The following is an 18,023-nucleotide window of genomic DNA, read 5'->3' as shown; positions in this document are numbered from 1 at the left end:
GATAAGCCAACTGCTTCTCCCCTTCTCACCTCTCACCTGACACTCAAATCACAGAATGTAAGCTCCAAAAACGCAGTGACATTGTCCTGTAAACTTCTCTGTCCTCACTGTCCGGAATGGTGCTTGTCATGTAATAGGCATACAGTATTTTTTGGAATTGACATTTTAAAGGTTTTTAAAAAATTATCTAAAAGAGTTAAATTTTCATTTATTGTAACTGAAAATCAGTATTTAAAGTGATTGAACTTATTGATTTAAATTTATTAAATCCAAATTTTAAAAGTTTAAAATTGATGAGTCAATAGCATTGTTATTACATAGAGTTAAAAACTGCCTCTAAGGAGTAGAACCCTAAGGAAAGGAATGCTGTTTTTCAAATACGATCTTTACCACTTTCACTTTTGGGTTTTATGCAATTGCCTTGATGATTTTCTATTTCACAGGTTTAAATTATACATATTCCCAACATTCTAATGCAACTACTCATTTTTGTGTATGACCTGCCTTCTTCATCAATATTTACATGTATTTGTATTAGTATGGTTGTTTGCAATGACAGCTATGAATTTTATAGTCAACTGATTTTCACTTAACCTACTGCTTCAGCTATCATAAACGGCGTTCCGTGTTTCTACAGTCTTCATCATTACCATGTTGTCTGCATATCACAACGTGTTATTGTAACATAATTTAACTAAGTACCTTAAAGTGAACCATTCAGGGTTGTTTCCATTTTTCCATTGAAAATAATGCAGCACTCAGGCTTGCAGTTCTTCGAATCATATTGATGAATCATACTCTGGGGTTCCGCCTGCAGGTCCCTGAGTCACATTAGGGACTGAAGACGACCAAGGAGCGTCAGCGTGACCCCGCCCCCGAGGCGGGTTCTGGGCGGGGCCGCGCACGTTCCCGTTCCGCACTGCGTCACCGACGCCCCGCCCAGCTGAGCCAAGCGTGCGGCGCGCGAGCGGCCGCTGTAGTGAGGGCGGGTGTTTCGGGCCGTGGGGCGCGGAAGCCTGGCGCGTTGGCTATGGCTCCCTGGGCTGGGGCCCAGCTGTGGGCGCTGAACCCGCTGCGCGCTCTGTGGCTCACGCTGACCGCCGCCTTCCTGCTGACCCTGCTGCTGCAGCTAGTGCCGCCTGGCCTGCTCCCGGGCTGCGCGCTTTTCCAGGACCTGATCCGCTATGGGAAAACCAAGCGTGAGGGGCAGTCGCGCCCGGCAGTCTGCCGGGTCTTTGATGTCCCCAAGAGGTAACCGCGCCCCGGCTCGAGCCCGGGAAGCCGAGGCGCGGAGAGCCCGGAGCGCCCGATTCGGGCAGCCGGCAGGGGGCAGCAGAGGCGGGCGCGGGGCCGGCGCGGCCCGGACCCGGGCGACCCTGACGGGTCTCCGGGTGCGCCGCTGCCTCGGCTGGGCCGCAGGGTTCTGCCGCGTCCGCGTCGTGGCCCAGAGGGCGGAATGCCCCGAGGGCCTGCGGACACTGAGGATGCTGAGCCGCGGGTGAACGTGAACTTGTGGCCCGCACTGAGTCTTTCCTTGGGGGAAATGGCAGCGCTTCCGAATGTAGGCCTGGTCACCAGGTGGCAGGTTAAAGCCTTTTGGCCCCAAATTCTTTTTCGCCACCCCTGCACTCTAGGGCTCATAATCTGAGGTCACTCACTTGTAGACGTGAAGGCAGGCCGGCGCTTCGCTCCTCTGTTTCCCCAATTAGTCTCTCTGACCCTCGAAGTCCCGATGAGGGGCTAGCCGCTCGTCACCACGCGGGCGCCACCTCCTTCCGCCGCACCGACCGTCCTAACTAACACCTTGGCGGGTGCCCCTGGAGAAAGTGGCCCAAGAGTGCACATTTTTGGCAAGCCCGACCCCGAAGCTTTGACTTTCAACAGATTTCATAACCAAGTTCAATGAAAGATGACATTGTTAGGGCTTAAGTAGGAGTCTTTCAGAAATGGGTAAAGACTTGTTATAGTTTGCTTTTGTTTGGAGGTTTTTTGTTTGCTTTTTTACTTTGAATTCAGAACATAGCTTGGAAGAGTCAGCCAAACACTTCTAGACGGTAGGGAAATAGCTGTGGCTTTTCTGTCCTTAAGGTGCATCTAAAGTTGATATTTAGGAAGGAATCTGGAGGAACGTGGTAAGGTTTCAATGTATTAAAACACCAGGGTTATCGCTTGAACCTCTCTGAGAGAGTGTCCCAGGTCCACAGACAAGAAGGCAGTTGAGAGTAACTTGGCTTCTGAAACTGGGTAACACCCCGCCCCCACTTTTGTCTGTTGGAGAAAGATTCATCAGGTGTTAACACTGAGAAGGAAGAACTAGGTCATTCACAGAAAGAGGAAAGGGAATGAGGCCCTGAGAAGAGACAGAAGTATTGAGGACAAATTAGTCAAACCCCCTATATATTAGAAGCTCTTTTTAAGTAAAAATTATCCATCATCCTATTTTTATTTTTTTACTTATTTTTTTTAAGATTTTATTTATTTATTTGACAGAGAGACAGCCTGCGAGAGAGGGAACACAAGCATAAGGAGTGGGAGAGGAAGAAGCAGGCTCCCAGTAGAGGAGCCTGATGTGGGGCTCGATCTCAGAACACCAGGATCACGCCCTGAGCCAAAGGCAGACGCTTAACGACTGAGCCATCCAGGCGCCCCCATCATCCTATTTTTAATTAAGTTTGATTACAGTGCATCCTTTTCTGCTTTATAGCAATGGCATTCCCAGATTACCATTTTTTAATGTTATAAAGTAAAGAAAAAATATTTCTTAGTGTGAATTCTAACAATTTGTTTTCTGAATTCTGAAAAAGGTATTGGTGTCCCTAGATTAAAGGACACATTCCCCAGCTGTTAGTGCTCAAGCAGATGATTATATGACAGCTAAGAAACAGACTTGGTACCTTTCCTTTATTCCTTACTACTCTTTGGGCTTGTTGTAATTTCTCCCATAATTTACACCTTTGTCTTCAAGAATTCTAAAGTAGAACCTCCCATGATGTCCAAGTGATGTTTTGTTTTGTTTTTTTTTTCTAAATTTAAACCATTTATTTTAGTATTGAAAGAAGATAGAGCAAGTCCACGCCAAGAAATAAAGACAAATATGCCTAGATACTATATTTAAATACTTTTCCTTGCAGAAAATTCAATCGTACTCTTAAAAGCAAAAATAAGCCTGTAATTTTTACACTTAGAGGCAGCTGCAAATCACATTTCTGCATCTAAAATGGTGCTTAGGTAATTTTGTTTGGGGTTATTTTTTCCTAAGGAGGCAAGAATAAAACCTTAAATCAGTTCATGGCATGTTCAGTTCCATTACCGCTGTTGGGTAGGGTTTTTTCCTAAATTAAGGTGATGATGGTTTTCTTGTTTTCCTTTTGATTCATAGATTATTGATTTCCCAGAAAATCTGAATAAATAGGCGATGTCCAACATGAGTCACAATGATCTTGACTTGTGTAATGTGTGTGGAAGTACTTCTGCTTCTAAATTTCAAAATGGTATCAAAGCATTACAGTTGAATTGAGCTCTGGAGGCAAAGAGCCATCCAGACTTTTCTCCAGGGGTTCAGCAGTCCTATCCAGAGGTCTGAGGGACCTATGGACAGAATTCAGTGCAAACCTGGATTAGAAAAAATTATGTCTTTATTTCACTAACCTCTAGCCAAAATTCAGCATTTCCTTAGTGATAAATGTAATCAATAAACCACAGTAGAATTAGCAGTACTTGCAATATTGTGACAGGTTTTTTTAATATCACTTTGAAAATATTGAAAAGACATCAAAACATTTTCATCACCACAAGAATAAATCCCTAGGTCTTGTTATTTGATACAGTATTTAAGCACTTGTATTACTATATCACAAATTTCTTTTTTTAGTAGTTGTGGTACCTGTATTTCAATATAATTGGTTTCCTTGGTAATCCCTATGTGTTTTATAATTGAAGTAACATTTTGAGAAGTGTCCAGTAGCCTTCACCGGACTGCCAGTGGAGTCCGTGGAAGAAAAATGTTAAGAACCCCTGCTCTAGACTATAAACTGGCCATAAGTTTACATTTGTCTTGTTTGTTACCATATCCCTGGTTCAGTACCTGACAAATAATAAGGTCCTTGATCACTATGTTTTGAATGAATTTAAGAAAAAGAGGGTTTAGGTTTAGTTGGTTTGTTGATTAACTGCGGAACCAGTGTTTATAGAGTACTTATGTGCCAAGAGCTTTCGTTCTTATAAGACAGGCAGTAAATATGTAAACAAATCTTACAAAACAAGATAATTTTGGATGGTAATAAGTGCTTCAGAGGAAATCCAGCAGGATTACTTGATCATGAGCAAAATGGGATGGCCATGACAGTGACAACACTGGAGAGGATGGTCAGGGAGGGGTGGGGCAGGAGATGAGCTCACTGGGGGAGGCAGGGTTGGCTCACCAGGGCCATGGTGGAGATGAGATTTTATTCTGAGTGTATGGAAAGCCTTTGATGGCTTTAGGATAGGGAAGAAGGCATGGCATGATGTGATTCATGTTTTGAAGGGATGACTAGCCATTGTGTGGAGAAGACCTAATAAGAGGCTATTATAATGGTCCAGGCAAAAGGCAGTGGTATGGATTAGAGTGCTCATATAGTAATACTCCCCTGTCATATAGGTGGTGATGACATTAAAGCACTTAGCACAGGCTAGGCACCTAGTCAGAACTCAGTAAACATTACTCCCCTAATGGGGCCTTGGATCAGTTCCAGCCATCAGCAAATATGTATTATTAGATCTTGCCTCCTGGCTCAAAAGTATCCAGTGGCTTCCAGCTCACTCACAGGAAGAGCCCAAGACCCTATATAGTTTTGTTCCCACCACCTCACTGACTTTGTGTCCTATAGTTAGCCCCCCATGTGGGTGCCAATCCAGTTTTGTAGTCCTTTCTGCTACTCTTTTTTCCTACCTCAGGGCCTTTGCAATACCTATTCCCTCTACCTAAAAGCTCTTCCCCCACGTAGCCACATACATGGTTTTTGTTCTTACTTCCTATAATTCTACTCAGATATTACCTACTCAATGAGGTATTGCCTATCCACCCTGTTTAAAAGTAAAATTCAGCCATCCCCCGTTATTCCTTCTTCCTGGCTTTCATTTTCTCAGTGACAATTACCACCTGCTGGCATGCTATAAATTTTACTTTTGTGTGTGAGTGTAAGTGCCATGAGGGCCGGAATTAACTGTTGTTTTTATTGCTGTATCCCTAGAGCAGTCCCTAGCTTCTAATTAAAACTGAAATATTTATTAAAGGAGTGCTTGTTTGGTGCCAAGTCCTGTGTTACCATAAGGGTCTCCTTATCTGTTTTCCCACGGGCTTGGAAAATAGTGCTACAATTAAGCAAAGTGCCAATGGAGGAAAAAGAGGGAGAATGTCTAAAACAAAAAGTAGAGTCCTTAGATCTGTTGTTTGAGGCTAAAGCTGGGTCTTTGTAAAAAGCAAGAGATTTATAGAGTAGAAGGTGTTTCTCATAGAGGGAAATCAGGCAAGCAAAACAAGAGATAGAATGTATAAAACGTAGGAATAAGAACAGCAGTCTGCCTGTGAATTAGCAACATCAGGGCACAGTAGGGCATAGTAAGTGTGGCTTAGCAGGTTATACCAAACCCATTGGAGTGATTGGTTGACTTCAAGCTTGGTATAAATTGGCACATGTAATAGAAAAGTTCAGGTTCAGGCGGGTGTAGGTTGCATGAATTACAAGTGCAGCGGTGTAGGGGCATCTGGGTGGCTCAGCTGGTTAAGTGTCCGAATATTGTTCTCAGCTTGGGTCTTGGTCTCAGGGTTGTTGAGTTCAAGCCCTACGTTGGGCGTGGAGCCTACTTTAAAAAAAAAAAAGAAAAGTGTGATTTTTAACTTTAGAGTCATCTAGGCTGAGTCTGGAGCTAAATGCTGCCACTTACTGTGTGACCTTGGCTGTGTAACTTAACATCTGACCTTTCATTTTCTCATCTGCCACATGAAGATAGCCAAATCAACTTTACAGGATTGTTTCTTCCTACTTACCAGAGGGATTTCTTTTTAACTTTAAAAAGAGTGAAATGAATAAGCAATGTGTGTGTGTGTGTGTGTGTGTGTGTGTGTGTGTGTTAAACTATACATAACACTTAACATTTTAACCCTTTTCAGGTGTGGAGTTCATTGGTTTTGAATACATTCACATTGTTGTGCAGCCATCAGCACTATCAATTTCCAGAACTTTTCTATCAGCCAGAAGGATTTTAAAACATAACTTATTTAAGTCGCTCTGCACAAATGGCTCCCCATCACACTGAATAAAAGCTGGTGTCCTTCTAAGACCCTATAGCATCTGCTTCTCCACACAAGTGTCCTTTATTGTTCCTCAGAGCCTTTGTGGTTGTCATTTCCTCTGCCTAGAAAATTCTTAACCCTAGAAGTTCGCTGGGGTTTTTCATTCTAGCCAAATATCACTTCCAGAGAGACCATCCTGACCACCCATCCAGAATGGCCTCCCTTCTGCACCCTTTCTGGCCCCTAACCCAATATTATGCTAGATATCTATAGGTTCATTTGTTGACCATATGCTGAAAGGTAAACATCAAGGCGGAGACCTGGTCTGTTTGCTCCCTGCTGAGTTCCCAGATCCTAGAACATTGCCCGGCATATTCTACGTTCTCAATAAATATTTTTGAAGAAATGAAGTAGGTATAGTGGCTGGCCCAGAAGATGCTTTTCAAAAGTCAGCACCTCCCCTTTGCATGGAAGCCTTCAGGGCAGGGTGCTGCTGACATTCTGCTCCACTCCTACAGCTCAGACCATACCTGGGCTCAGTTTTAGGAAGTGTGCTTTAAGAAAGACCCTGGAAGGCAACCAAAAACCAGTGGCCAGGTGGGGGAGGGGGTATTGGAAGTTACACGGGTGAACTTTTGAGGAAACGAAGCTCTGGAGCCCAGAGAAGATCGGAATCAGAAACAACAGCCTAGATCAGCAAGGGCAGATCCAGTGATAGAATTTTTAACAGTAGTTGGGAGAATTAAGAGGGTTGCTTTGGAATGATCAGATTAGATCAGTATTTGTCAGACGGGGTTGTGGGCATGGTCTTGGGGGGAGCTATAAATTCTGGTACAAACATATTCTGGATCATCTAGGAGAAGAATCCCTGAGTTCAATGTACTTTATTGCTATGGGGAGGAGGCTTAATACAAAGTGATGTGTTGAAGACCAGGGAGGACCCCCTGCAGAGTCAAAGATTTTTTTTAAATTGATTTAAATAAAGAAAAATAGAAGGTTAGGTAAAGGGACCTCAAAAGAACCTGTGTTAGGCCTTTGTGCCATAGTAGGTGATTTCATTTCAGTAAGCCAGCATCCTCTTTCACATTAAAGTATCCTTGCTAATTTCAATGTCCATTGGCTCTGGTCTTATTTGTATTTCATTTATAGCTGTGCTGATTGCAAAATACGCACTGAACTTAATGAGAGCTTTAACCATCAGGAGGGATCCCTTGTTTTATGAGTTAATATTTGTCGTGTTATTATAAAAGTAATTTAGGTCAACACAATTTAGGAAAACATTGAATCAGAAGACCTTTAAGGTTTCTGGAAGCACTGAGAGCTTGTGGTTTTGCAAATCTTGTGCAACAGTTGTATGGCTATTGCAGCAACATGGCTCAGGATTTAGAAATCTTTCACACATTTGGCTTCTGTTGGCACAATCTAGGTTCTCTATGCCAGGGTCTGGTGCCCCCCTTTGGAACTTGAGCCAATCCTGTTACCCAGAGATAAGAGAGATTGCTAATTGACCCTCTTTCCAGGTTTAACAAGGTCAATCATGTTCTCGTTAACCTCAGGAGGCCTGTTTTTCCTGAGTTAACCAGTCCCATCATTTGAAAGGAAATTTTAAAAGTCTGAATGCCTGCAGGATTCGGGTTCTATTAAAAAACAAAAACAAAAAACTGTACTTTGGGAAAGGGGGAAAGAGGCTCCAGAGCCTAAAAATAGTCTTCCTGCCTAATGCTTCAAAGTGGACCTCCTCTGATGATTGCCTAACTCGTTTAACCTTGCAGGTATTTTTCTCACTTCTACATCATCTCAGTGCTGTGGAATGGCTTCCTGCTTTGGCACCTTACTCAGTCTCTGTTCCTGGGAGTGCCTTTTCCAATCTGGCTTCATGGTCTGCTCAGAATTCTCGGGGCTTCCCAGTTCCAAGGTACGACTCTGCTGGTTAGTTACAACCGTTTCATCCTGTTCCCGCCTTTCCTGCCTGCAGTGAGCTGTTCCTGGTATTTCGCAGCCACCCCGAGGCTCCTCTGTGGGCCTAGGAAGTGGAGGGTGAGGGCAAAAAAAGAGTTCTGCATGGTTCCTAGCCTGGTGGCCACGGGATGTCTCCATGTCCTTCACTGAGATTACAGCAGACCGAGAGTGAGCTCTTCGTCCCTGCCTTCCCAGCAAGTGCTAGGCTGTGTACAGGACTGGCTGTTCCCCCTCTGATATTTTTAGTACTATCGATAAATTTATACAGAAGTCTTTACACTTCAGTGGAAAAGCTCTTAGGATGCATCAGGTTTGCCTTGAAACATTTGTCATTTCTGTAGTTGAACCGAAGTCATGTCTCAGAACCCCAGACACATAATAGAAAATTACTTTTTGATCACCAGTTAAAGATGTTTTTGTTATACTGTAAGCTTTAGTCAGGTAATAAAATTGACCCTAAAGAGTTGTTGACTAGAGGTTTATAAAATAGCCTTTAAATTCACCTCACTATACCTTGGATAAAGGATACGTGGAACAATTTTAAAAACCAGGAGTTGAAGGTGAAAACCATAAGGTGGCCTCAGTGTCAGGGAGAGGGTGAGGGCAGAATTAGAAACAAATTTACTCGTGCTCTCTCTGTCCTTTGTTCCAGCAGCCAAACCACTGGCTCCCTGGGAACAATCCTTTTCTGTATAACCAGAGGAACTTGTTACAAAAGATGACAGCCAGAGGGAAGACTCTGCAGATCCTATTTGGGAGGGGTGGAGACCGCAGCAGATCCCACTTCACCCATTAAAACTTCATCTCTCCCTTTGTTTACTGTGGGGCTAGCTGGGGTTCTGGAATTTGGAAGGTTGGTTGTGAGTTTTATTTGTTTATTTGCTTTAACCTATTCCTAAAGAATTAAAACTAGGATTTACCGTATTTAAAATAGAAAAACCGTCAAAGCTATTCTGTACTGATAGAAGTCTGGATAGTTCTTACCCTTGTGGGGGGAGGCAGTGCCTGGAGGGGAGACAAGGGAGTGCTGGTTGTGTTCTGTTTTTTGATCTGGGTGCTGGGTATATGGGTAGAATAGGTTGGTTTAGTTTGTAAAAATTTGTTAAACTGTATCCTTATTATGTTCTTATGTGTGTGTATGTATCTGTGTGTGTGTACATGTGACACTCATTTAAAAAACATCTAGGTGTTATGTCATTTTAAAAACCAGCATTTCTTCCGAATTCTTTTGGCAGAGGGATGAGAGGCAGGTAGGAAGATAGATCTCAAGGCTCACAGTCCCCTGAAAGTGTAATTCTCTTTTTGTTGTTGTTGTTTTTTTAATATGGAAAGAAATGCGTAGTTCCCTCTGTTTCTGTTCCTGTCCCCTTTTCTGCCTGTCCGGGTGCCTGTGTCTCATCTCCTCTGACCCAGGGATCCCACCGGGGCGGGGGGGTGGGTTGTTAGAGGTCATCCGGGCATTCTTCCTGACCATCTTCAGCTGGCTGCTAGTGCCAGGAAGTGGAGATCCACAGACAGGTTCTGAGTGCACAGCCTCCTTCACAGTGACATACATGTAACCAGAAGGCTTTCACATGACGGAGGAGAGTCCAGAGACCTGAGTTTGTCACTGGCCAAATTCCTTAATTTCACTTGGCCCACTTCCTCATGACTAAAAAAAAAAAAAAAAAAAACAACTTGTAGGCTAGATGATTTTTAGGGCCCTCTCCTAGTTCTAGTCTTAAATTCAATACTCTGTTGAACAGCAGGGAAAAAATCTAACTTTGTATTAGTGCTGGGAAGAGAGATGCTAACGTTGCATTTTGAATTACAGGGGGTGAGCTGGCGCTGTCCGCATTCTTGGTATTAGTATTTCTGTGGCTACACAGCTTGCGAAGGCTCTTCGAATGCTTCTATGTCAGTGTCTTCTCCAATACTGTGATTCATATCGTGCAGTACTGTTTTGGACTTGTCTACTATGTCCTCACCGGCCTAACTGTGCTGAGTCAAGTGCCAATGGACGGCAGGAATGGTGAGTCATCCCTGGGGTCTATTAGCTGAGTCACTGGGCACATGAGGGGCTCTTCAGGCAAAGCAGTCCAGCATGACAGAAGTTTGAAAGTAGACCAGTCCAACCCACTTTGCATTTGAAGAGTTTGAACTCTGCTAGCCCTTAGAAAAAGTCAACATGCTCAAGAGTGTATACACCAACTATTACAAAATTGCTAAAGCCTGAAAGATACCAACATAAGCACTCATGCCCATGGTAAAGATAGTAAAGTACCAGATGTTCAGGAGGCTTGGTGGAAGGGCAAAGAATTGGGATGTGGGTCTGCCTTGGTGGGATTGAAGTCTGTGAACTCAAGCGGCGTTACTCTGGAAAGAAAGAGGGAGTATGGTCAAGAGTAGCGCAGGAAGCAGGGGACACCCAGGAACAGGAGAAAAGATCAGCAAAGAAAGTTGCTCCACCGAAGGTTCAGTCTTCCTGGGGTGCGTGTGTGGAAGGGGAAGGTTGGTGCAGGATTAAATCTCAGAAAACCGGAGGAGGAAGGGGTGACCTAGGCCAGTGGTGAACAGTTGTGATTTGAAGAGGGAGTAGAGAGCCATTTTGTGGTCATTATTTCTTAGGATGATTCCGATTATAACAAAGCTTTTCTTCAAGGGAGGCAGCCTGAGGGGAGAGGACAAAAGAGTACTGTGATGAGTCAGAATTGTGTCTGAACATTTTTGAGCTCCCACTAGCCAGGAAGAGGGAAGCAAAATCTTGACCTTTGTTTATGAGGAGGAAATGAAGTGTGTTGGGGGGGGGGGGAAGGCTGGAGATCTAACATATAGGACTATCATTTTTGTAAAAACAATGCATGCTTATTATACAGAACTCGAGTCATTTGGGGTGACTGACATTAGTTTTTAGTGCTGAGGCTAACTTCACCCTGGACCTTTGGTGTCCATCCGCCCAGACACTGTGGGTCAGACCATTCATGACTGTTTTCTCTAAGTTCAAGTCTTCATGTTTCCTAGCCATCCGTGTAAATAGAGACCAAAGTCTAGATGTTTCCAATACTCAGTGAGTGAGCTTTCTCCTCAGGTTTGTTTTCAGCATCAGAATAGCCCCTCGAATGTCCTCTCTCTGTTGCTGTAGTACAACCCGAGGCCTCTATGGCTTGAGGAATGCTTTTATTTTTTATTATTTTTTTAATAATTTTTTATTATGTTATGTTAGTCATCATACAGTATATCCTTAGTTTCTAATGTAGTGTTCCATGATTCATTATTTGTGTATAACACCTAGTGCACCATGCAATATGTGGAATGCTTTTAGAGTACGACTTAGTAATGATCTCTCTTAATTCCTGAATTATTGATTGGCTCCAACCACTCAGCTAACATCTCTCCATCTGATGCCACTGAATTTAATCAAGTCAGTGTTTCCCCCCTGAGCTCTCTGCTGTGGCATTCATGTGCAGCCGATATCAAGGTTTGAACTCTTACTTGTGGTGAACAGTGCTAGGATTTCCACCCAAAGGAGCTTTCTGAAGCATGCGGCTAACCGGCTAGCTTTCAGTCTGTTGGCCTCTGTTGGCATTACATAATCTCTTCTAGAGCTTCGTCTGCTAGCTCCACCTCAGCTTCTGCTCTCCCTCCCATAGAAACAGTCAAGAAAAGGCAGCTGAGATACCCAACAAAATCGCTTTCTAGACACTCCTTTCTGAAGCACCGACTTGTCTTTCATGAGGTCGTATGCAGGCATTTGGGACAATATGGGGAGAACTGGTTTCAGGAGTTCATTGAGAGAGAACATATTGGGACATTTGCCAGCTGTGGGGTCTGATAGGAATAGCCTGGGCTTGGCAGTCAGGGGGGCCTGAGTCTGAATTCCAGCTTACTTAACCACCCTGAACCTCAGAACCTTCATCTCTAACAGAGACATATCCCGATTTCAGAGAGTTCTTGTGAAAAGGAAGAGAAAGAATGTCTGTAAGCTGCCCAGACCTTCTCGTCTCCTTGTCTTCAAAGTCTAGAGGGTCTTCCTCCAGCCACTCTCCATTACACTGTTGTATTTTATTTTCTCCAGAGTGCTGTCTCTACCTGAGCTTGTCTTGGTTATCGATTTGCCTACTTGTTTCTGTCTGTCCCTTGCCACTGGAACGTGGGTTCCTGAGGACTGAGATCTTGCCTTACTTACTCTGCTTTATCCCTTGTGCAAGATGCCAGGCTCAGTAGACACTCAATCAGTAATTAATGGATAAACAAAGAGTTAAACACTACGCAGATTGGACTGTCAGCCTCCACTTGCCTCCCCTTTCCTGTATTATAATTCCATCTTATTCTTAGGAATCTTTCCCTCATAGGTACTTTCTCTGATTCAGAGTAGGTGACTTGGCAGTGATGGGAACTCTCAAACACTTGCTTCAGTTTTTAATCCTAAAATGACTTGCTCTTAGGGCCCTCCAATTTAAAGCTATTTTTCATATTTTGTTTATCTTTAACCTTTAAAAATGTAACTTGTTCGTTAAATGGTGAAGTCTAGGAAACATTAAGAGTCTACAGTGAACTGTTTATATAGGGCAAGTTTTTAAAAGAAATTAACACAGGTAGACATCGGTGGACTCTCATTAGTCATTAGCATTCATCACCTGAGTCCCACCTCCAGGTGCCTTTATGGAATCACATGATTCTCGGTTCTCATACCTGAATCAACTCTGTAGGGGCTGTCTCTTCGTTCCAGACCCTCAGGCTCTTCCCCACAGTCAGTCCACAGTCAATGGACAGCTTTGTTTCTTCAGTCAAGTTCCTACCTAGCCTGACTGCTTCCTGCTGATCATAAGGAAGTCCTTAATTTGCTTTTCTGACGCCAGTCCTCAGAAGTCCTGCATTCTTCCTGTCTTCTTGGTAGCTAGAGAAGAAAGAGGAAGATGATACTGTGAGTGTTTCTACTTCTGAACGAAATCCAACATGGTTCTCTCTAATCAGAAAGGGATATTGTTTGTGTTTTCATCTTGCAGTTTACATTTCTTCTCTTTTGAGAAGCTCCATCATGAGCCTTCACTTCCAGTGCTTTTCATCGGCTGGAGCCAGTCAAGTCAGTATTCTGCATTCAGGGTCTCCCCTGAATGGCTTAGGGTGGCAGCTCAGGGTGAGATTCCTTTAGGAAGTGTTTTCCTGACAGTAGACTGTAAGAAAGAAGACATAAAACTGGGCTGAGAATTATAAACACGAAGCAGTCTCACCGCATAAGAGTACATCACAAGAGGAGGAGACAGAGCCGACCTCTGTGCTTGAAGCATTTGAAGAGGGAGCAGGGAGCAGAATGTGTCTATGGGGCACTCTCTGTCAGGGGCCACTGAAGCTGCCCTCAGCTGAGTAGCATATGCCTTCACACACCGGACAGTGCTCACCCTTCTGGACTTGGTAAATTATGTCAGGATAATTTTCTAGTCATGAGGAACAGAATAAGTGGATAATTGTGTTCTGCTAACTGTACAAGTCTACTAACTATCATCCCCTGAGCCTCTGAAATTTTGTAGGCTGGCTAATAAGCTAATTCTTTTTTCTGTAGCCTATGTGATAGGGAAAAATCTCTTGATGCAAGCTCGGTGGTTCCATATCCTCGGAATGCTGATGTTTATCTGGTCGTCTGTCCATCAGTACAAGTGCCATGTCATTCTCGGCAATCTCAGGAAAAATAAAGCAGGTGAGAGGTCTTTCAGAGCCACTGCATGTGGATTTTAACCCTCGGAAATTAGTTGTCCTTGTTCCTTTATTTTTTCCCCTCCGGCCCTAAATTAATTGATTCATCTATCAAATGCTTATTTTTGACAAGACACCTCTCTGGGTCTTGATCTTCCCCTTTGTAAAATGAGAGCGATATGCTAAAAGATTTCCCCGGCCCCTGACACTCTGTGATTCTATTCTGTGCCCACATCTGGGGGCCTGCACGGCAGATACGTGCCTAACCAGCACGTGAGCATTCATATTACCATGCTGAGTTAGTGTCATTCCAGCCACAGCAAAAACGAATTTGACTTTTTAGTTAGCTTGTGTTGACTTATCACAGGTACAGTTTTTATTAGGTTTTTTAAATATTAAAAATGGAATAATATTATTCAACATTTATCAAGTGCTTATTCTGTGCCAGGCCCTGTTCCTGGAGCTTTACATATAGCCTCATAGTGCTTAGTTGAGGTGGGGACAGTCTCATCATCCCTTTACAAATGTGGAAACTAAGGTACAGAGATGTGAAGCAACTTCTCTAAAGTTCCACAGCATGCAAGTGGTAGAGTCAGGATTTGAACTCAAGCAGTCTGACTCTGCAGTCTGAGCTCTTAATGACTAGCTTGGAGGCCTGGTGGAGAAACAGGCTTTCCTCTGTGCTTATTTTCAGCTGATAGTGTAACCTAAGCATGTAACTTTTTAATACATAGTAGGTTGGCAATGGAGGTGTGACAGGAAGTGGGTTTGCACATGGGTCAGCAAGCCTCTTTTTTAAATAAGAGTTTTTGTAAATGACTTGGGACCTGAGGTGGTAAACTCTCTTTCCACAACTTCATTTGTTCAGGAAGTCTTCTGTTTCTGTTTCAGGGGTGGTCATTCACTGTAACCACCGAATCCCTTTTGGAGACTGGTTTGAATACGTTTCTTCCCCAAACTACTTAGCAGAGCTGATGATCTACGTTTCCATGGCTGTCACCTTTGGATTCCATAACTTAACTTGGTGGCTAGTGGTGACGTATGTTTTCTTCAGCCAGGCCCTGTCTGCTTTCCTCAGCCACAAATTCTACAAAAGCAAATTTGTCTCCTATCCAAAGCATAGGAAAGCTTTCCTACCTTTCCTGTTTTAAGATAACCTCAGTCATGAAGCATGCAAACCAGATGACAGGTTCAATTCCTCAGGACAACAAAGTCTAGGGACCAAAGCACAGTTTCTGCAGAACTGTTTGAAATCCTGTGTTCCGTTTTTACACCCAAAAGTCTTCACTGAATTAGCAAAGCAAGACCCCTCAAGAAAATGAATCTTCAAAGAAGAAATACTTCTGGCAGGCCTGGGAGTGCTGCGTCTGCCTTCCGAAACGCTTTATCAAACCAACCAACTGCTAACAAGTAGATGAGACTTCTCCAAGCTGCCCCACAAGCACACTAACCAAGAATATGCAAATGGCTTCACACATGCACGTACATCCCCCGAGAAAGAGAGGAGACCATCCGTGGCTTTTTGTCAGGGACAAATGAGCTGGACCACATAGTAACCAATATAGTAGGTGCTCAGTAACTGTTGCATTTCAATAAAAGCAGAAGAGCTTTTAAAATAACAATATGTAATTTCACACCAACAGAGTCAGGGGAAAATGAGTTTGTTGGCGATAGTTTATGCTTTCACATACGGCCACAAAGATTTCCAGTTATGTAACCAGCAAGAGTGGTTTCCACTCATCTCCCCCTCAAATCATAGGAAACCTCTTTTATTTAATACTTTTTTTGACATGACTTTCAAGGAAGTACCTTAAAAGTGAAAGCATCTGAAAATAAAATATTTTTATATTTATGTGTAAAGAGCCTCCATGAATGGACCGACCTTCACTGCAGATGGCCTAGTGCTGTCCCTCGTTCATATGGAGTGACTCACACTGGAATAAGGTTTGCCTGAGTTTAACTATTGAACTATTTTAATAAAGTGAATCTGAAGATTTTTAGGAATAAATTTTACACTAAAACAGTTTACGTTCAAGAAAATACCCATGATTAAATCAAAGGGAAATAAATGTATGGTTTAAAAGGAAAACAAGAACTTGAAGAAAAGTACCACTACAGCCTAAGCAGCGCTGTAAAAACTGCACATTGTGCAGCGTAAGGTTTACTGGATCAGTGACTGAGGTATTAACTTGATGGCTTTTGTGCAGGTGTCACATTATAGTCTAGCTACCAAAGTTTTGTACTAATGGGTACCTTGCTATGGGAGAAAGAATCTCATTATTAATCAGCCGCATAATCAAATGCAGTCTAAGAACCTCCTCCCACCCTCATCCCTGGAGTAGTAACCCAAAGCTGTTAGACTGAGCTGCTTCTTAATCTAAACTTTCAATATAGGCATATGAAAGCACATTCTATGGTTTTTAAAATAATTCTGCTGTAGCATTTTCTTTCCCATCCATCAAATACCACTTCAATCTAGTTAGTCCAGGGAATGTTGTTGGGAGGTAGTCGGGTGTCATTTCCCCTTAGAAGCAACAGAATGACAGGTTGAGGCTATGCGACTAGGGCAGAGTTGCTCAGTCTATTACAGTAAATGACATACTTATTTCATTTATCATTTAGGTGCACCATCCTAAGGACCCGGACTCAGGAACAAAACTTTCCACACTTTAAATGGAAAGCATATTGCAGTTTGGTCTTAATTTCCACACAAATGGCACTAATAAATTTTAATGGCAAACTATTTGAGGGAAAAATGTATTTTGCTTTAGCAAGTCATTTCATACCTAGGTTAGTCTAGGAATTCGAATGATGTTCTGGAATTTCATTGTTCTTTTAAGTAAAATGATGATATCCCCTGTGAAGAGCCCTATCAGGGGCTGTTAGAAGGCATTCCCAGTCTCCAGTGTCCTCATCTCAAGCCCGCCACCCCCTACTGTCCCCTACTATCCCTCACACTTACTTCCATGTCTTTTACTTTCTGTCTCCCTTCTTGCCCAAATACTGCATTTCCAGGTGAAGGCTAAAGAGGAAGTAGTGATGTCCTCAAAGGGTTTCAGAACAAAATAGCGTGCTCTTTGATGAGAGCTTAAATCTGGAGAATAGCTGAGAATTGTGCTGTGCTTGCGAGATCACGACCGGCTTTGCTCTGCATGGTAGTGGAAATGCTCTGTGCGCCCAAGCAGAGAGGGGGCAAACCCGTCCCGTGCAGAAGCCAGAAATAGGTTGGGGGTGGAGGCTCTTGATCCTCCTGCCACCCTAGTCGCATAGCCTCAACCTGTCATTCTGTTGCTACTAAGGAGAAACGGCACCCGACTACCTCCCAACAGCATTCCCTGGACTAACTACCGGCTGTAAAAGTGTGCTGAAAATAGCCTTTGTTTTTGTTAAGTCTCCAAGTTGTAGCTCACCCCCTATACTAACATTTGCTGTTAGTGAGTATGGATCATTTTGTCTCCACAGAGCCGTGTCCTATGTTATGTTTTTAATATAATGAGTGATTATTGCTAGAATTCCTACCAAAAAAGAGGGGGCCTTTTCAGATATTTTTACATGACACTTAATAGTTTAAGGAGACTAAATTTTTGTATAGCTACCTGAGAATGCCAGGACATTGATAAGTAATGTACCAATGTTGTGAACCATTGTTTTAAAAGTGAACCAATGTTTTAAAAAAGATCTTCAAATAGTAAATGGGCAAGTAGAAGTTTTTTACACCTGTCTAAAGTAATTTCTGCCCACTCTTTCATGTTGCTTATCAGGGGAAAAAAGTCATTTAATTGGTTTTATAAATTACATGTATTAGTCTAACCTTCTAAGATTTTTCTAATAAATGGACAGAAACAGGGGAGCTGGCAGTGATCCACAAATAATTCATGCTACACATACTTCATCATGTTTCTCAAATACCAGTGACCTAGAAAGCCAGGTATTGATTTTAGGGAAAGCAACATTTAATTATCCAAGTAAAAACTGAATGATAAAGAGCTACTGTATGCACATAATTGAGAAAGTTTAGTTTGAGTCTCTTCCTTGAAAAAGATTCTCAGGGCACCTGGATGGCTCAATCGGTTGAGCATTTGCCTTCAGCTCAGGTCATGATCCCAGGGTCCAGGGATCG

The 18,023-nt window shown here is 43.0% G+C and overlaps 1 protein-coding gene across 2 annotated transcripts; it reads left to right on the top strand.

The window, feature by feature from the left end:
• Nucleotides 1-943: 943 nt before the first annotated feature.
• On the top strand, nt 944-17,753 carry SRD5A3 (steroid 5 alpha-reductase 3). 2 transcript variants are annotated; one of them, XR_005833479.1, is made up of 6 exons: nt 944-1,251; nt 8,047-8,189; nt 10,047-10,244; nt 13,773-13,907; nt 14,795-15,847; nt 16,526-17,753. XR_005833479.1 is itself a non-coding variant. In XM_040625242.1 (5 exons), the coding sequence occupies exons 1-5, from the start codon at nt 1,031-1,033 to the stop codon at nt 15,052-15,054; spliced, it is 957 nt and encodes a 318-aa protein (XP_040481176.1). In that variant the 5' UTR covers nt 944-1,030; the 3' UTR covers nt 15,055-17,753. The 2 variants fall into 2 exon arrangements, 1 of the variants encoding a protein (XP_040481176.1); XM_040625242.1 differs by having other exon boundaries at nt 14,795-17,753.
• The last annotated feature ends 270 nt before the right edge of the window (nt 17,754-18,023 follow it).

This window comes from Ursus maritimus, unplaced genomic scaffold (genome assembly GCF_017311325.1).
Source record: "Ursus maritimus isolate PB19 unplaced genomic scaffold, ASM1731132v1 scaffold_8, whole genome shotgun sequence".
NCBI lineage: Eukaryota > Metazoa > Chordata > Mammalia > Carnivora > Ursidae > Ursus > Ursus maritimus.
Note: the sequence above shows the minus strand (reverse complement) of the source record. Positions and strands in the feature narration are given on the sequence as shown.